This window comes from Pan troglodytes, chromosome 12 (assembly GCF_028858775.2).
Source record: "Pan troglodytes isolate AG18354 chromosome 12, NHGRI_mPanTro3-v2.0_pri, whole genome shotgun sequence".
Classification (NCBI taxonomy): Eukaryota; Metazoa; Chordata; class Mammalia; order Primates; family Hominidae; genus Pan; species Pan troglodytes.
The window spans coordinates 16,430,750-16,448,265 of record NC_072410.2 but is presented as its reverse complement, the minus strand read 5'-3'; the positions used below and the strand labels follow the sequence as shown (position 1 = coordinate 16,448,265).

General features: G+C 37.5%; 1 protein-coding gene across 15 annotated transcripts in view; it reads right to left on the bottom strand.

Moving 5' to 3' along the window:
- LOC129135439 (RANBP2-like and GRIP domain-containing protein 5/6) overlaps positions 1-17,516 on the bottom strand; it is a 78,010-nt gene that overhangs the window by 29,756 nt on the left and 30,738 nt on the right. For 13 of the 15 annotated variants that reach the window (XR_008546490.2, XR_008546492.2, XM_054678704.1 and 10 more), the window contains 11 exons: positions 15,472-15,653; positions 15,213-15,388; positions 14,922-15,045; positions 13,845-14,000; positions 13,441-13,578; positions 13,032-13,178; positions 11,908-12,087; positions 11,736-11,819; positions 8,454-8,589; positions 4,813-4,907; positions 1,878-4,095 (listed from right to left, as the gene is read on the bottom strand). Coding sequence is in view for 12 of the 15 variants with exons in the window: in XM_054678704.1 (XP_054534679.1) it covers positions 1,878-4,095; positions 4,813-4,907; positions 8,454-8,589; positions 11,736-11,819; positions 11,908-12,087; positions 13,032-13,178; positions 13,441-13,578; positions 13,845-14,000; positions 14,922-15,045; positions 15,213-15,388; positions 15,472-15,653 (3,636 nt within the window). In the remaining 3 variants the exon portion in view is untranslated. Of the gene's footprint in view, positions 1-919; positions 998-1,877; positions 4,096-4,812; positions 4,908-4,938; positions 7,058-8,453; positions 8,590-11,735; positions 11,820-11,907; positions 12,088-13,031; positions 13,179-13,440; positions 13,579-13,844; positions 14,001-14,921; positions 15,046-15,212; positions 15,389-15,471; positions 15,654-17,516 lie in introns of those variants that run through there. The other 2 variants (XR_008546491.2, XM_054678713.2) reach the window with 2 other exon arrangements.

The window sequence follows — 17,516 nt, the reverse complement described above, 5'->3', positions numbered from 1 at the left end:
TGGGTAAATCAGATAGCCTCTCTTGGCCTCAGTTTACTCATGTCTAAAGTCTTCATTTCTAAGGTCCCTTGGGACAATGACATTATCAGATTCAAAACAGAATAAGGCTCTATGTTCTACAGTAGTGTATAGGCCATTCGTTCTTAGGTCAGGGATTCCTAACCTAGAGCTCACAGAAACTGTACGCAAGTATACATCCACTTTTAAGTTAACACTTTTCACATTTCTCAAAGACCGTATCTTTAAAATAAAAGATTAAGAGCTACCTTAGCTGGTAATAAAACTGGTATACTTAAAAAAAAATCAGAGATTGTTACTTTATCATTGTACTTGTTTGGCATGGCTAAGATGTGTTACTGGTCACTAAGGGTGAGATTTCACTTCCCTAACCTGTTCTTGAAGGCCTTCAACAGATCCCACTTCTTGTTCCACTCTAGAAGCCACACTTCTAAAAATGATCTGTGCAACATATATAATATGCAAGCTGTAGAATGCTGGCTGTTAAAAATGGGGTCCATTTTCAAATACAACATTTTTCTAAACCATGCACAAAAGAACAGCCCTACAGGGACACTCTTCCATACTGTATACATGCCGTTGCCACTACATGTGAATACTGGCAGACGTTAGTGGCTAAAGATAAACATTAGATAAAACATAGGTCTTCATTGAGCAGACCTGAAATAGCAGAGCAATGAAGTACATTACAAATCAGCATCCCAGTACATTTTAAAAAACAAACCAACAAGGGTGTCATGCCACCAGTCAAAAGGTACTTTGCTTAAACTGGCATTCTTTAACATGCATGTTGTAGTGGTAAGTACTTCATTTCATACAGCCACAGTTATTAATACTTTGCTAAGGGCTACCAGCTGCTAAAAACTGCTGTTATCTCATACTGAGAATGCCAGTTCTATACCTTTGCTCTCAGGCTGTGAGGAAGGGGTGCTAGTCCAAAAGGCCATGGGATTAGATTTAAAAAGGCTAAAATTAAATCCTAGAAAATAAAGAATATTTCATTTTTTAACATTTTAGGAAACAAAATGAATATGCTTTTAAAACATAAAAAGCCAGAATCCCTCAATTTATACCACCAATCTGACTGTCTTACATATTCATTTATCCCTGTAGTTTCATTCTTTGCTCATTTAATACATGAGCAAGACTGACATACAACACATAAAATGAGAACATCTCAATATCATGTTTTTTTTTGTTTTTTGTTTTTTTTGTTTTTTTGGAGACAAAGTCTCACTCAGTCAGGCTGGAGTGCAGTGGCATGATTTCAGCTCACTGCTACCTCCATCTCCTGTGCTCAAGCGATCCTCCTGCCTCAACCTCCTGAGTAGCTGCTAATTATAGGCACGCACCACCACGCCCGGCTCATTTTTGTATTTTCAGTAGAAACAGGGTTTCACCATGTTGGCCAGGCTGGTCTCGAACTCCTGAGCTCAAGTGATCTGCCCTCCTCAACCTCCCAAAGTGCTGGCATTCTAGGAGTGAGCCACCGTGCCCAGCCTCAATATCATGTTTTCTGAGTGACAAAAGAAACAGAACAAATGAAAATGAACACTTTAAAAAAAGACTCACGTTAATGCGCATGATTCAAGCATGAGTCCGTACACTGTACCAAGTTCTTTTGCTCTGCCCTAGCATGATAGAAGTATCTTCCAGTTACTGAAACGTCTTTAACTAAGTTCTCTTGCCCTTTGAAACCTCACCGTGAACTTATTAAGGGAGAAAAAAAAATTGCTCAAATATTTTGGGGGTGTTCACAAAGCATCGTTTATATCCCAACATTAGTATCCCACAGAGAGCCTGCATCAAGCTAAACATTAAAAGAAAGAAAAATTGTGCTTAAACAACAAAGTACCTACCCTTTTCTGGTGTTTTAAATGTGTAGTTGATTGAAGATTCTTCCGTTGGAAAGGAAGCAGAGAGATTTTTGACTTTGCTATCTGAAGACTGTTCGATATCAGAGTTCTTTGACAGTTCACATTTTTTAGGTTCCACTTTGCTTTCAGATCCACTCTGGGCTACTGAACTAGTTTCACTATTGTTACTTTTCAAAGGTGCATTAAAACTAAATCCAAACAAAGACCCAGTGGCAGAACTGTTGCCAAATGCAACTGGTTTTGATTTTTCACTACTAAAAATGCTTTTAACAGACTCTGAACCAAATACAAACTTTGCAGGAGAAACCACCGCTTTTGTTGTTGTTTCAGATGTGCTAGACACTTCAACTTCTGAAGCTGCATCTGCTACATCATCACCCTGAATAACATCTGTCCTCTCTCTTGTGGTTTCTTCTAATACAGCTACAGCAATTTTGCCACATGGTGACTCTCTGGGAGTGCTTGACCGAGAAACATGAGGTGTTATCAAAGAATCTTTTTCCTGGGCTGTTTTTGCTTCATCAAAAATTTTCTTAAACGAGTCTGCAACATCCTGTAGTTTAAAACGAACAGCTAAATGCTCTACTTTTCTTTCTCCATCTGCAAAATCACATGCAGTCCACACCCATACTCTTTCTGTCCCTTTCATATTTTGCAAACTCATGTCTGGAGTTATTCTGTGATTGGCACAAAGTTTTAATACTTTGTCCCTTCTCATCACTATACGAACTTGCTTATCATAATTCTGTAAAATCTTTATATCACCAATGCCCCTTTCTTTCCATTGACCAACATCTTTATCATATCTGTAGAGTTCTGCCCTGTGACTAAAAACAACTTGTTCATTTTCCTCACCACTGGATACTTCAACTAGATCAGGTAAAGGAACAACAGGTTCAAAGTACTGTCCATCTCTCTCTTCTTCTTGAGTAACATCAGATTCTTCATCAGTGCCAACTGAAGTCCCACTCTGATTCAACTTGGCAGGAGACTTAGATAGACTCAAAGCAGATTTAAAACTGAAGTCAGATCCTGTTGTCGACTCATCAGAGCAGAAAAGATTTTCTCTCACAGGGCTACTTGCCAACGGAGAATCATGTACTGAGCTACTACTAACATTATCATCCAAAGCATCTTCCCTTAAATCATAGTTATCCCATTCTAATGTGGGCCCAGTGTTTTCAGGATTGGGTTTTATTGTTGTGTCTGAGGCACCGGCTGCACCTGTACCTGAACCCTTATTTTCTTCCTCAGTGACTTTTGTTTGATCATTTGTCAAAAATGTTTTGAAATCTTTCAGTCCACTCTTCATTTCTTCAGCTCTCTGTATTAACTTGGCAGCTCTGCCAGTATCTACAAGTTTATGGGGAGTTTGAAGTGGTATGTCTAACAGAAGCCGCTGGCATTCCTCAAATTTCTGCTTGAATTCTTCAGCCAGCTCTGGTGTTTTAAATTTTGCTGCCAACTGCTCTAGTTTGGCATCACCACCAGAGAAATCACTGGCTAACCACATCCATGCTCTATCTGATCCAGAGAGGGGCTTCAGGTTCATTGTAGTTGTTATCCAATGATTAGCACACACTTTTAGTACTTGGTCTCTTCGCATCAGCATTCTTAGTTTGCCATTGACCTCATTTATGAGGATTTTTAAGTTCCCCAAGCCCCTTTCTTTCCACTGACTTATCTCAGCATCAAATCTAAATAGTTTTACCCGCTGTGAATACAGAACTTTTTCACCTTCTTCTCCGGTTACAAGTTCTACTTTTTCAGGCATTTGAACTACTGGTTCAAAATGGATGTCATCGCTGTCCTCAGTCTTATAGGCATCATCATCTTTCTCAAAGTCACCGGAAGTGTTTGCTTTATTGGCCATTTCACCACATTGTGATGAGAATAATTTTTCTCCAGCACCTGAAAATCCCTTGAAATTGGGGTCTTTTTGGCCAAACTGAAATCCTTCTCCTGAAGTTGATTTTCCAACATCTGCAAATGTAAAAGTGCCACTTGTTTGGCCAAAAATCACACCATGGCCATTCTGGCCACTAATATCCTGAGCCTGGAAGCCAGTATCATTTTCAAGAGGCTTTTCACTTTTCTTTTCTTGATTTCCTGGTTCTGAAATGCCAAATTTAAATCCATCAGCAGACACAGGGATGGAAAATCCTTCTTTGGTTGACTTAAATTCTGTATTAGAAGAACCCTGAAACATAAATGAAGGTGAATTTTCTTGATCCACATGCCCAAAATAGTCATGAAATAAATACCTTCTTCATTCCTAATTTATCAAATGATGTTAACAATAATGATGATGATGATAACATTTATTGAGCATTTATTAATGCGCCAGCTGGGCACTGTTCTAAGCACTTTACATTATTATCTCATTTTAATATCCTCAAAAACCCTATGAATTAAGGTATTATTATTATCCTCATTTTACACGTGAGGCAACTGAGGCATTGAGAGGTTAAGAAACTTGCCTGTGGTCAAAATAAGCAGAAGAGCAAGGGTCTAAATGCACCCCAACACTCTGTCCTCAAAGCTGTCACATTCAACTACCACTGTAATATTGAGTCTTCAATCAATTGTTATATATATAGCTGTATCAGGCCTGAAAGTACTTACCACATAGTGGGTCAGCAAGGGCATTACAGTTCTATTTCTGTTAAAACAGAACGATGAAGGATCCACCACCACCACTCCCATTTTTAAAATATTCTAAATATTCACACTTATTAACACAAAAATAAGGTGACTAAGAAGGATAATTTCTGTATTTGGAGATAAATTTAAAATATCTACATTTTAAGGGACATAAAAGTTTTAATAGTGAACTGCTCTCTTGAATTTATTTGAAGGAACCCTAAACAATTTAAAAAGAAAATAATTATAAATGTATAAATTATTCCTTTGTTACCTTTGTGGGAGTAACATTAGCTGCTGGTCTGAGAAGATACTGGGAATTATATGCTGGTGACTGACTATAATATACTGAAGGGCCAGTAGTTGCAACTAAAAAAAAAGAAAGAAAGAAAACACTGTTAAAGTCTATACTACAGTTAAGACTATCTAGGCAAGAGCTATAAATACAAAGGCAATAGAAATTAAAGAAAGATTTAACTACATACATTTTAAATTTCTGTACATCAAAATACACCAATCAAGATTATCAAATGACAAACTAGAAAAAAATTGCTAAATATGACATGAAGAATAAGAGAATAGCATCGCTGTGATCAACAAGAACTACCTCACAAGCATTAAAAAAGGAATAAAGAAGAAAGTAACTGTTGCCTTTTCTGAGAAAGATCAGTATGATGTGGAATTATGGACATTCAGTCACAGAAAGGACGTAAGGAACCAAGATGCCATCTGATGGTCAATGCATTTGAAGTGGGCCTAGAAAATCTGCAGAAAGACTAGGTTGTATTTTGTAAACTAAAGCTATTACTGAGAATGTTCAGCTCAAAAATCACCTGACAAATTCATGGAAAGGATGTCATAAATAACATAAAATGTGTTCCCTGGCTTAAAATAAAAAGCACATCAACACTCATACAGATGTACAAACTGTCTGCTCCCTCTGTTTGGTCTGTTTTACCAGGAAACAAAACGACTAGAAGGCACCCATGTTAATGACAAAACTACCAATAGTCATTTGCTTGAACTGTTTTATGATAGTTTTACCAGAAAACAACCAAAAGACCTTTTATGCCTGTACATGGAAGAAGAAACAGAAACTGTGCCAAGAGGTTCCAAACAATTGCCTCTGGAAAGCACTGAAAAATCAAGACCTAGAAAAGGCTAGCCAGAAGCCCAAGTTTGATTTTGGAAACCTTACAGAGGTGAGGATAGCTATTTTGAAATTACTATGGGGAGGAAGCAGGCACAGAACACAGAACAACCTGACAGAAATGGCCCAAGAATCTTAAAGTCTTGCAAGATGTCTGTCTGCATGAAAGCAAAAAGAAAAAATAAAATATTAAATAAAAAAAAAATCTTAGTCTGAAGTTTAAGTAGGGACTTTAATTGACTACTGACTCTAAACTGTGCGGCTCTAATAAATCCACTAAAAGTAATCTAATTTTTTAAAGCACCGTATGAATGGACAATTTGGAAAAGAAATGTTAATAGGCCTCAAGGAACATGTTTTTGAAGTGAGCCTTGAAAATCTGCAAAATGACGAGGTTGCATTGTGCAAATTGAGGCTATTATGAGAATGTTCAGGTCAAAAAAATTACCTGAAAAATTCATGCACAGGATCTCACAAGGAACACAAATGTGTTCGTTGGCTTTAAAAAAATCACATTAACATTCATGTTGATATACAAAAACTCTTCTCCATCTGTTTTGTGTGAGTTTTACCAAGAAACCAAACAACTGGAAGGTACCCACGTTGAAGATGGCAAAACTACCAACTGCCATTTGCATGAATTGTTGAGCATGACTAGTATTAAAAAAACTTAAAAATTGATATCACTTTTGTTCCTACAAATTGGCAAAGGATTTTATAAACTAGTAAGTCAGCATTAGCAAAAGTGCGAAAATGGCACTATCAGATACTAGTGGTAAGAGCATAAACTGAATATTTGGAATACCCTACAAAACTAGGACAGTGTCCTAGAATTTGTAATGGCATAAACCAGAAACCACATAAATAAAGGAACAGAATTTACAGTACTTCCATGTGATGGGATACCATGAACTCCTTAATATTCAAAAAACATTTAAGTTTAAAAATGCTCAGAACTAAAGTAACATTTAAAAAACAGGCTAGCTCATCTACACACAACATAGTAACATGGTAACAATCTCATAAAAAATACTATATGTATAGAGAAAGAACCAGAAGGAAATGCTCTCAAATATAAGAAATGTTAATAAGGTGGTTAGTTTTTAGTTTTCTTCACCCTGTTCAGTACTTCTGAGTATCTCCTATGAGCTCATTAATCTTTAATTTTAATCATCTTATTTTAAAAAAACAAGGACCATCTTGATGTATGTTTACTTTTATTAAGGAAAAAGAATCTATGAACACAGGAACAGAAATCAGGAGATCTTGGCTCTCGCCCTTTCAGTGCCACAAAGCTGTTTTGTGAACCTGTAAATAATCCATTTGGAGTCTCCATGTTTCTCAATTGTAAAATGAGGATGTGCTGCTTCTACACATTTCACAGGGTCATTGCAAGAATAAAATGAGACAATGAGAATGTTGGATTTACATGCTTGTATAAGAACAGAAGACCTTTTATGCCTGTACACAGAAGAAATAGAAATCATGACCCACAAGGCACCAAATAACTGACTGCACACATCACTAAAAAAGCCCCAGGAAAGGCTAGCCGGTTTGTTTATCCTCTTACAAGGACCTATATGATGTGTAAGGTTTTAAGAAAACAAGGTTTGAACGTTAGACATTTCATATACTTATCTATGACTTACGACATTTAATAAGCTTGACTTCACAAAGATTTTCTGTTATTTTGCTTGTGTTGAGAAGATACTATCACAAAAGGCTAGTGGGGTTGCCTTAACTATATGAACCATCACACAAATGTGCTCATCTAAACTGCATTTTATTCTAAATCTTTCCTGGGCTAAAAAGAGAAAAAAAAAAGGGCACTACTACTACCATTTCAGAAGTCTGTCGTACGTAAAAGGAACAATTTTGTTATTTCTGGCTGCCTGGGAGCAATGTATTATACTGGCAAGTGCTTTGGAGTTACACCACTGGAGTGTGAATCTCGGCTCTATCAATAACTAGCTGTATAATAATGAGTAAGTTACCTAACCTTTCTTTATCCATTTCCTTATTTATAAAAAAGGGATTAATAATGGTACCGGCCATTCTAAGTTACTGTAATTAAATCAAATTACATTCACAAAGCACTTTTGCACGTAGCCAACCCACAGTAAACACTATTAGTAACTTTAGTTAATTAACTGTTTACTCTATACTCTAATAAATGTCTGATACACACCCACGCCCACCTGCACATACACAAATGCTCATAGTAATTATGTAAGGCAAGTATTATCTCCACATTTAGACAGGTTAACTTACACAGCTATTATAGTAAGTGATAGAGCAGAACTTAAAAACCCAGTATGATTCAGGTCCAAACTCCTTTTCTTTCTTTATATAACCATAATATTTCAAATTAAGTAAGATTTCCTATATAATGTCCTGCCTCTCATCATTATCATCAAAATAATTCCCCAGAGGTGTAGGTTCTTAATTAAGCATTTCTTAGTGCATAACTCTATTCAATAACATTTTTCAATTTAAGGAATAATCTCATCTCAGCTCATCTGAGGTGTGGATTAAGTGTTCTTTAAGCCTTTATATACACGTGATCACATACGGCTCGTTTTTTCTGCTTGGGATTATAAAAATCTCCGTAACACCAAATACAGCTTTTGAAGTCACAGATAAACAGACGTTGACATGTATATTAACAAACATATATAAACAAGGTGATTTCACACGTTATCTACTTAAAAGAGGGAAGTAAAGTAGTTTTACTAAAATATGCGATTATCCACTTGCCAGCTCACCTGTTAGTGGAGCCCCATGAAATGTCTGTGACCCCTGATATCCATCAGGCACCGAGTCTGGTCCATAATTCTCTGTGGGCCAACGATGACGGGATGCTGACTTACTGCTATTTAGTTGCGACTCCTGCATTTCTTTCTATTGGAAGAAAAAAATATCAAATAATTTTAATCATTTAATTATATCATGCCAGAAACAGTGCTGGGGAAACTTACTCTTTTAAATTTAAATAACTGATTTTTTCTTTTTTGAGATGGTGTCTCGATCTGTCGTCCAGGCTGGAGTGCAATGGCACAATCTTGGCTCGCCGCAACCTCCACCTCCTGGGCTCAAGCAATTCTCCCACCTCAGCCTCCCGAGTAGCTGGGATTACAGGCGTCAGCCAGCACGCCCGGCTAATTTTTTGTATAATAGTAGAGATGGGGTTTCACCATGTTTGCCAGGCTAGTCTTGAACTCCTGACCTCAAGTGATCCACCACCTCAGCCTCCCAAAGTGCTGGGATTATAGGTGTGACCCACCACGCCCGGACCTGATTATATCTTTTGAAAGTTTCTATTTGCCAATGAGTTCTAGGTACCTGGTGCTGATTTTAAAATATGATTCTTAATTTGTTAAAAATTTATCTGCTCCCATTTTCATTCATTAATACAAAACCTAATTCATTAACTCTCTCACCTAAACAAATAACCTCCTAAATGATCACACCTTCATTTCCATTCTACACTTGCCTATATTAACCTTTCTGACGTTCACCTCCAGCCAAGACAATTCCCTGCTCAAAAAAACAAGTACCTACAAACTCAACTTCTTTCCCCAACTTTCACAGTCCTCTAACATTACACTGACCATCCTTTCAGTGTGTTCTTTCTACACTGCAATCTGGACTACCTGACATTCCAAATCACCTCCCCAAATTAGCTTTTCACTTAACCCTGTGTTCAAACAAAATACAACTAATTCTCAAGGTGATGTTCAAATGCTCCACCAGGAAAGGGAAAAAAGTAGTAGCTGCAGAGAATTTATTATGTATATAATAATACGTCCAATGCACTTAAACTCTTAATTTTTATACCATCTACACTGTTAGGTAAACAATATTAGCTCCTATCTTAAAATGAGAGAAACGGATGCAGGGAATAACAGCTGGAATTTGAACCAGATCTGACTCCAAAAATGTTTTCTTAACACAACTCTGCTGCCTTGACAAGACAGCAGATAGATACAATGCCGTCTAGTGTAGCTATGTGGCTACCTGATCTCTGCTGAAGAAAACTAAATGACAGCACCATACCCAACCCTAGAACCTACAAAATGTCCCCTTACAAAACAGACACTTAACAGGAAATTCTTTTTCCAAAGAAACTGTAGTGGTATCAGAAAACAGGTAAATTTTGAAAAGTTTCAAACTTCTCTGTATCAGCCCAGGAATCCGATCAGTTCTAACAAGTGAGGTCAGGGACAGATCTAGCATGTCTGCTTTCTTTTTCTACAAGTGTCTCAAATAAAAATTTCCCAGAAAGACCTAACCATGAGGTCCAAAACTATCTCAATTTTCAAGCTAAATAAAATTTCCCCCACTTATCCATCTACAGTGCCTAGTCCAGATGCTACACATACACATCCAAGAAATAAGAAACTAGTGGAATCACCTAGAAAACTTTATGGTCACTGTTGGTATCCGCACCAGAGCTTTGAATTTGCAATCACTGCTGTAACTGTAATTTTTAACATTCAGTGTGATGAGAACTGGCTTCAATAATTCTCTCATTTTAAAGATAAGAAGCCAAACAGTCACAAAGGAAGTGACTGGCCCAAGATCATTAATTAATGGCAGAGTCAGTACTAGTACCAAGCTTTTCAAGCTCATGGACTAGTGCTCCACTATACTTCCACAGAATACAATGTTGGGAGCCGGAAACCTGTATGTTAAGTCAAAATTGTATGTAATTGTCATAGGCCACGACTACACAGAATTAACATTCAAAATTTTTGTGCAAATTCAAAAATGTCTTCCTCACCAAATAGTATTCTCTTAATTTGCAAATACTGCTGATCACACTGTAATAATTGCCACACATCAGCATATCCTTGATGTAACTTTAGCAGTATGAGTAATTTAGTTCTTGCTTGATAAACATGAAAGAACCTACTTTTATTTCCAATTCCAAAAAAGTCAAGCTCCTTTGAACCCTATTGTTAAAATAAGATATATATACATAAGTATTTCCGTACATAATGAAGTCAAATTCATATGGAAGTATTAAAATATAGTAAGACTTTTTGAAGCTCAGACCACTTTTCGATTCCTAGCTATACATTTGAAACACATGTAATCCACAGCTAATCTGGGAATGAACTCATAGACCAGAGTATGATTAGTACATTGTAGCACTTCAATCACTCGGGAACCTTCTCTGTGTCAGGAACTCTTATATTTTAAATAAAACAGTTTCTACCCTTGAAGGTCTCAAATTTTGTGGAAGATGAGGAGAGAGACACATAAAGTACTTTCAAAAATACGGTAAAGGGCTGGGTGCGGTGGTTTACACCTGTAATCCCAGCACTTTGGGAGGCCAAGGCGGGCAGATCACCTGAGGTCAGAAGTTCAAAACCAGCCTGGCCAACATGGTGAAACTCTGTGTCTACTAAAAATACAAAAATTAGCTGGGCCTGGTGGCGGGTGCCTGTAATCCCAGCTACTCGGGAGGCTGAGGCAGGAGAGTCACTTGAACCTGGGAGGTGGAGGTTGCAGTGAGCCAAGATCACATCATTGCACTCCAGACTGGGCAACAGAGTGAGACTCCATCTCAAAACAAAACAAAACAAAATATGGTAAAGGGTCAAGACCAAGGTATGTAGGCTGGGCACAGTGGCTCACACCTGCAATCCCAGCACTTTGGGAGGCTGAAGCAGGATGATTGTTTGAGCCAGGAGTTCAAGGCCACCCTGGGCAACATGGCAAAATCCCATCTCTACAAAAAATACAATTAGCTGGGCCTAGTGGCGTGTGACTGTCTGTAGTCCTGGCTTCGTGGCAGGCTGAGCCAAGAGCCTCTCTTGAGCTAGGAGGTCAAAGCCGCAGTAAGCTGTGATCATACCACTGTACTCCAGCTTGCACAACAAGACCCTGCCTTAAAAAAAAAAAAAAGACCAAAATGTCCCCTTGCCATACTATTTGGATGGCAAGGGGACATTCTGACCAGCTTCAGAAAAAAAGTGAGAGAGTGGCCAGGGAAGGAATCTTGGAATAAAAAGTACAGCTAGAGAAATTAAGTGACTTACCTTAATGGCCTCTACTTGTTGGCCAATCATTTTCAGTAAAGAAATCTGATCTTCTGTCCATCGACGTGGTATTTTGGGAGAATACTAAAAAAAAAAATAAAAATAACAAAAGAGCATTTAAAACACTTAGAAACAATTTCACAATGAAATGATTCCATTCTTTCCTGTTTACCTTGTAACTTTTACTTGGTGATAGTGAATATCCGGTAGGAGACGGTGGAGAATGTTTTATTTCTGAATCTGCATTTCGCAAAGAACCATTTGTATAGAGAGGACCTCCTTCACTATAGGCTTCGAGTTCCTGCAGGACTGACTTCAGCATCTCTTTTACAGACTCCAGGGGCACAGGCAACTCAAAATAAAAGACATTAATTAAGGGCTTTCATTTGCAAAAAATTCCAAAAGTAAAAACTCTAAAATGATATATTTTATCTTATTTACATTTTTGTCACTTTAATAAGCACTTTACACTTTAAATAATAATACACGTGAAGGTGTTTTTTAATTATCTTTTTTCTTTGTTTTTCTGTTGTTTTGTATTATTATTTTTATTTTTTTGTCTTTATTCTATTTTTTTCTTCATGAACACAGAAAAGTGTTGTACAATCTAACATCTTCTGATTCTAAAGTCCATGCTCTTTCTATTACTTCTGTTAACCATGATAATTGTAGAGGAATGTTAACTTGGAAAGCTTTTCCAAGTGAACAAAATAAGTTACTGATGTTTTCTAACTGATTTTCAATGGTGACAGAAATACAGATGCTACAATACACCAGACAACATAAATCCTAATAAAAGAGTAGTAACACAAATTAATCAACAAAACACTCAGAAGACTGAACATAATTTAACATCATCATGACAATCTCAAACAGCTGACAGCAAGAAAACAAGGGCGTTCATAATGGCTGATGATGATGAGAAGAAAAGCTCTTAAGTTGTCAGCAACAACTTTCAATTTCAGCAAAGTTCATTAAGAATTAGTCCTGAGGTTATAATATTTGTTTTGATTAAACTGCTAAGATAACAAAATCAATGTCTTATCTTAGAAATCTTTTCTAATTCCCCAAGAAGTACTTTTTAAGAGCATATACCTAGATTCCCAAGTTTAAAAAGACACACCAAACCTAAGACAAAGCAAGCAAATGTAAGCATTTAGACACACACATCCCTTCTGTGCATTAATAACAACATATTACTGAGTATTTTTGAAATTACCAAAATATAAGACCAACGCAAAAACACTGACCAGTGGGTTATCAGTAAGAACATACATACAACAACCTGCTACTTACTTTCTTCACCACTGAAAGATTTGAATCACTGTCATCTATAATCTTTATTAGGTAGTCCCTGGTCTTTGTCAGATAATTTCTGCATTCTTCTTGTTCTTCAGGAGAAAGGGCATCATTTGCAATGTCTTCTGCCTTCCTGTGAAAAATCTATACAAATAGTGCTTTTATGAAATCATTAGCTTTTTAAAACAAAAAACTTTCAGCTTGGCCACGCATGGTGGCTCATGCCTGTAATCCCAGCAACTCGGGAGCTGAGGCACAAGAATCGCTTGAGCCTGGGAAGCAGAGGTTGCAGTGAGCCAAGATTGTGCCACTGCACTCTAGCCCGGCCAACAGAGAAACCCCGTCTTTTAAAAGAAATAATAAATAAATAAACAAAACTTTTAGCTCAAGTACCGCATCTACTTACCAGTGCAAGATTCCAATAAGAAACAACACTTTGTATAGATTCAAAAGCAGTCACAGCATCTTCTATATTTCCATTTACTGCATCCAATACAGCAAAAGTTATGTGTGCGTCTTCTTCACATTCAACAATTTCTGATGCCTAAACACACAGAATAGTTTTTAGTCAAATTGTTTATACTCAGAATATAAAACCCAAATGATTTTCCAAAGATTTTATATGATCTTAAGAGACAAACATCTCATTATTCTTCTCTGTCATATCTTATCCGTGAGAGCTAGTGAATTTACAAAACAAGATTACCGTTAAATAACAAGGCAATTAATTTAAGCAGTTTATAGCTCCACTTCTTTGTTTATAAACTGGAAATTCCCATCTCCAATAAATTCATAAAGGAACTCTGTTACCTGAATGTCTACACTATGAAAATGTTTAAACAGAGGATCAATAGGTTCAGGAATACTGTTCTTCTTTATTATCTTCAACAATGGCAAAACTTTCTTCCAATAATGAACACTTCTCCCTATGTATTCTTGTTGATCATAAAAATTAAGACCGCTGCCCTAAAAAAAAAAGTTAAAAGCACACAACTTTAAGGAACACACATGATTATATCTAAAGTTCATTTACAAGTTGTAAGAACTGGCTAAAATTTCAAGTCAAAACCAAATGGTATCTCAATAGTCATTTGTTCAACTTCCAAATACTGTAATAACTAAACCACCTTAATACCAGTGAACTCACTGCAACCTCTGCCGTGCAGGTTCAAGCAATTCTCCTGCCTCAGCTTCCCAAGTAGCTGGGATTACAGGCACCTGCCACCATGTCTGGCTAATTTTGTAGTTTTAGTAGAGTTTTTTTTGTATTTTTAGTAGAGATGGGGTTTCACCGTGTTAGCCAGGAATGATCTCGATCTCCTGACCTTGTGATCTGCCCGCCTCGGCCTCCTAACGTGCTGGGATTACAGGTGTGAGCCACCGCACCCGGCCTCTACACTCAACTTTTAAATACTTCTAATGATACCACCCTAACTTAGCAATCCCAACTACTTTTTAACAGTTGCCCTTTTTAGATAGCTGAAACCTGCCTCTTCTGTAGTGTCAGTTTGTTCAAAAGGCTGACCATCTACACCTAATGGTGACACAAAACACACCTTAAATATTTAGAAAGATCTATAATGGTCTTACCTACAAAGCCTTGTGCTAAATTTTTTTTTAATTTTCAGGCTGAATAATTATCAGAACTTAATTATTAAGGAATAACAGTAACAGCTCAGCTAATATGTAACATTCACTGTGTGCCAGGCATTGCTCCTCTAAGTGCTTATATTTAACTACATTAACTATTTTGCAGCAATAAAAAACACATCTGTCATAATATGACCAAGCTGCTGTTTCCAGAACAAAAAAACTTTCAATAAAAAGTGCATGATTTTAAAAAATTAAGGTAATGTTCTTTAAAAATGCTTATACTTTAAAACTCACCATTTTCTGAAGGCATTTTGCCCAATGTACAAGCAGAGCAGGCTGAAGGCCATGTTTTTCCTGGGCTCTTAGAGTGTTTATTCCATGCTGAACTAGAAGTCTCAATTTTGCTATGTTTCCAGGTCTAAAAAATAGTTCAATTTACTAAAATTGCTTTCTAAATACACAGTTCAGCGCTTACATACATATATGTTAATGGGTCACATGACAAATTAAATCTTCACATGAGGATTAAATCCCTGGTAAAACCTACACACTAAGTGAAAGCAATATTTTTGTTTTACTACTTACAGTGCTTTTCTGTGAATCAGAGTACAAACCGCATCCCACCAAGATTTTTGTCTTTCTGTACAAAGCTGTTTACATACAGGAAGGGGCAGGCATAACGGCTGATAGGAGCTGTGATCAGAATTACATTTCTCCTTTAATTGTAAGTGGCTGGTATATACTACTCCAAGGAGAAATACCTGTTTTATTTAAGGAAAAGTTAAGTTAGAAAAAAAAATTAAACAAAATTCAGAATATTTAATTTGTTAAAATCTTTGCTTACTTCAAGATCTAAAATACATATTGATTCAGGCGCATTTGTTTCAAGCCTTGAGGTTTCATGGGGCAAATGATGGAAAAGCTGTTTTAGCCATTTTCGGATTCCAGGTAAAGCAGGCAATGAATTCCACTGTAAGCCAAGCCAAGTAAGGTGCTGAAGACTACCATTATGTGCTCGAATAGCACCTGAAATAAAATTTAAAAATTGGCTTAAGGGTTTGAAATTTTTCTTTGTGCCATTAGTTTTGCCAACATAAACAATTCACATTATATATATCTCTTAATTATATAACTGCTTTTCTATATCAAAGCTGGAGGGAATTCTATGTTAGGCAAAATCTCATGTTCTTATTAAATGCATTCTCACTTGATTATTTCTAGAAATTTTAATAAAAATAATAGTGATGAAGAATGTTTAAGTCCATCTTAAAAAATGACACTGACTAGAACTCAATAAACCAAAATCAACTGACAAAAGCCAAATAAAGAACACCTAACCTAATAAGAAACCCCAAAACAATGGGTTTTCCTTTAAGTCATTAAAGCAATGGAACACCACTATATTAATCCATTGGTACAGTAAAGAAATCTGTTTTTCTACAAGAAAGTCAATATTGAAAAGGTTATGCGCAGTCAGGAGTTCGAAACCAGCCTGGCCAGCATGGTGAAACTCCGTCTCTACTAAAAATACAAAAAATTAGCCGAGCACGGTGTCACGTGCCTATAGTCCCAGCTACTTGGGAGGCTGAGGCAAGACAATTGCTTGAACCTGGCAGGCGGAAGTTGCAGTGAGCCGAGATTGCGCCACTGCGCTCCAGCCTGGGTGACAGAGCAAGACTCTGTCTCAAAAAAAAGAAAAGAAAAGAAAAGAAAAGGTTATGTGCTTCTGGAAGCATGAAGAGGTATAATCTTTTTGTCATTTTGGCAATTTGCAAGACTTAAAGATGTTCATGTCCTTTGTCTCAGTAATTCTGTTTTTAGGTATCTCTATGGAAATAACTTGCCATGAAGACACTTTTTGTTGAAGTTTTTATCAGAGTATGATTATTAACAGTGGAAAAGTTGAGAAAACTTGGATGCCCAATAACAGAAAGTAGCAAGCAAATTATGACTACTTCATAAAAAAGATTATATTGCCAATAAAAGTGATATTTATAGTTTTAATACAGAGACTATGGGAGAGAATTCATGAAGGAAGCAAGATAAATCATACATAACCATTTAGATGAAAAATATGGCCAGATGCAGTGGCTCATGCCTATAATTCCAACACTTTTTGTTTTTGAGACGAAGTCTCGCTCTGTCGCCCAGGCTGTCGTGCAGCAGTGTGATCTTGGCTCACTGCAACCTCCACCTCCCGGGTTGAAGCGATTCTCCTGCCTCAGCCTCCTGAGTAGGGACTACAGGCACATGCCACCACCCCCGGGTAATTTTTGTATTTTTAGTAGAGACGGGGTTTCACCATGTTGGCCAGCATGGTCTCGAACTCCTGATCTCAGGTGATCTGCCCGCCTCGGCCTCCCAAAGTGCTGGGATTACAGATATGAGCCACGGTGTCGGGCCTAATCCCAACACTTTGGGGGGCTTAGGCAGGAGGATCACTTGAGCCTAGGAGTTGGAGACTAGCCTGGGCAACAAAGGGAGACCCTGTCTCTACCAATTAAAAAAAAAAAATTATCTGGGCCGAGTGGCATGTGCCTATGGTACCAGCTACTCAGGAGGCTGAGGCAAGAGAATCCCTTGAGCCCAGAAGTTCAAGGCAGCAGTGACCTACTATCACGCCACTACACTCCAGCCCAGGTGACACAGCGAGACCCTGTCTCAAAATACAACAAGCTGGTCGCGGTGGCTCACACCTGTAATCCCAGCACTTTGGGAGGCCAAGGCAGATGGATCACCTGAGGTCAGGAGTTTGAGACCAGCCTGACCAACATGATGAAACCCCGTCTCTACTAAAAATACAAAAAATTAGCCGGGCGTGGTGGTGGGCATTTGTAATCCCGCTACTTGGGAGACTGAGGCAGTAGAATTACTTGAACCCGGGAGGCA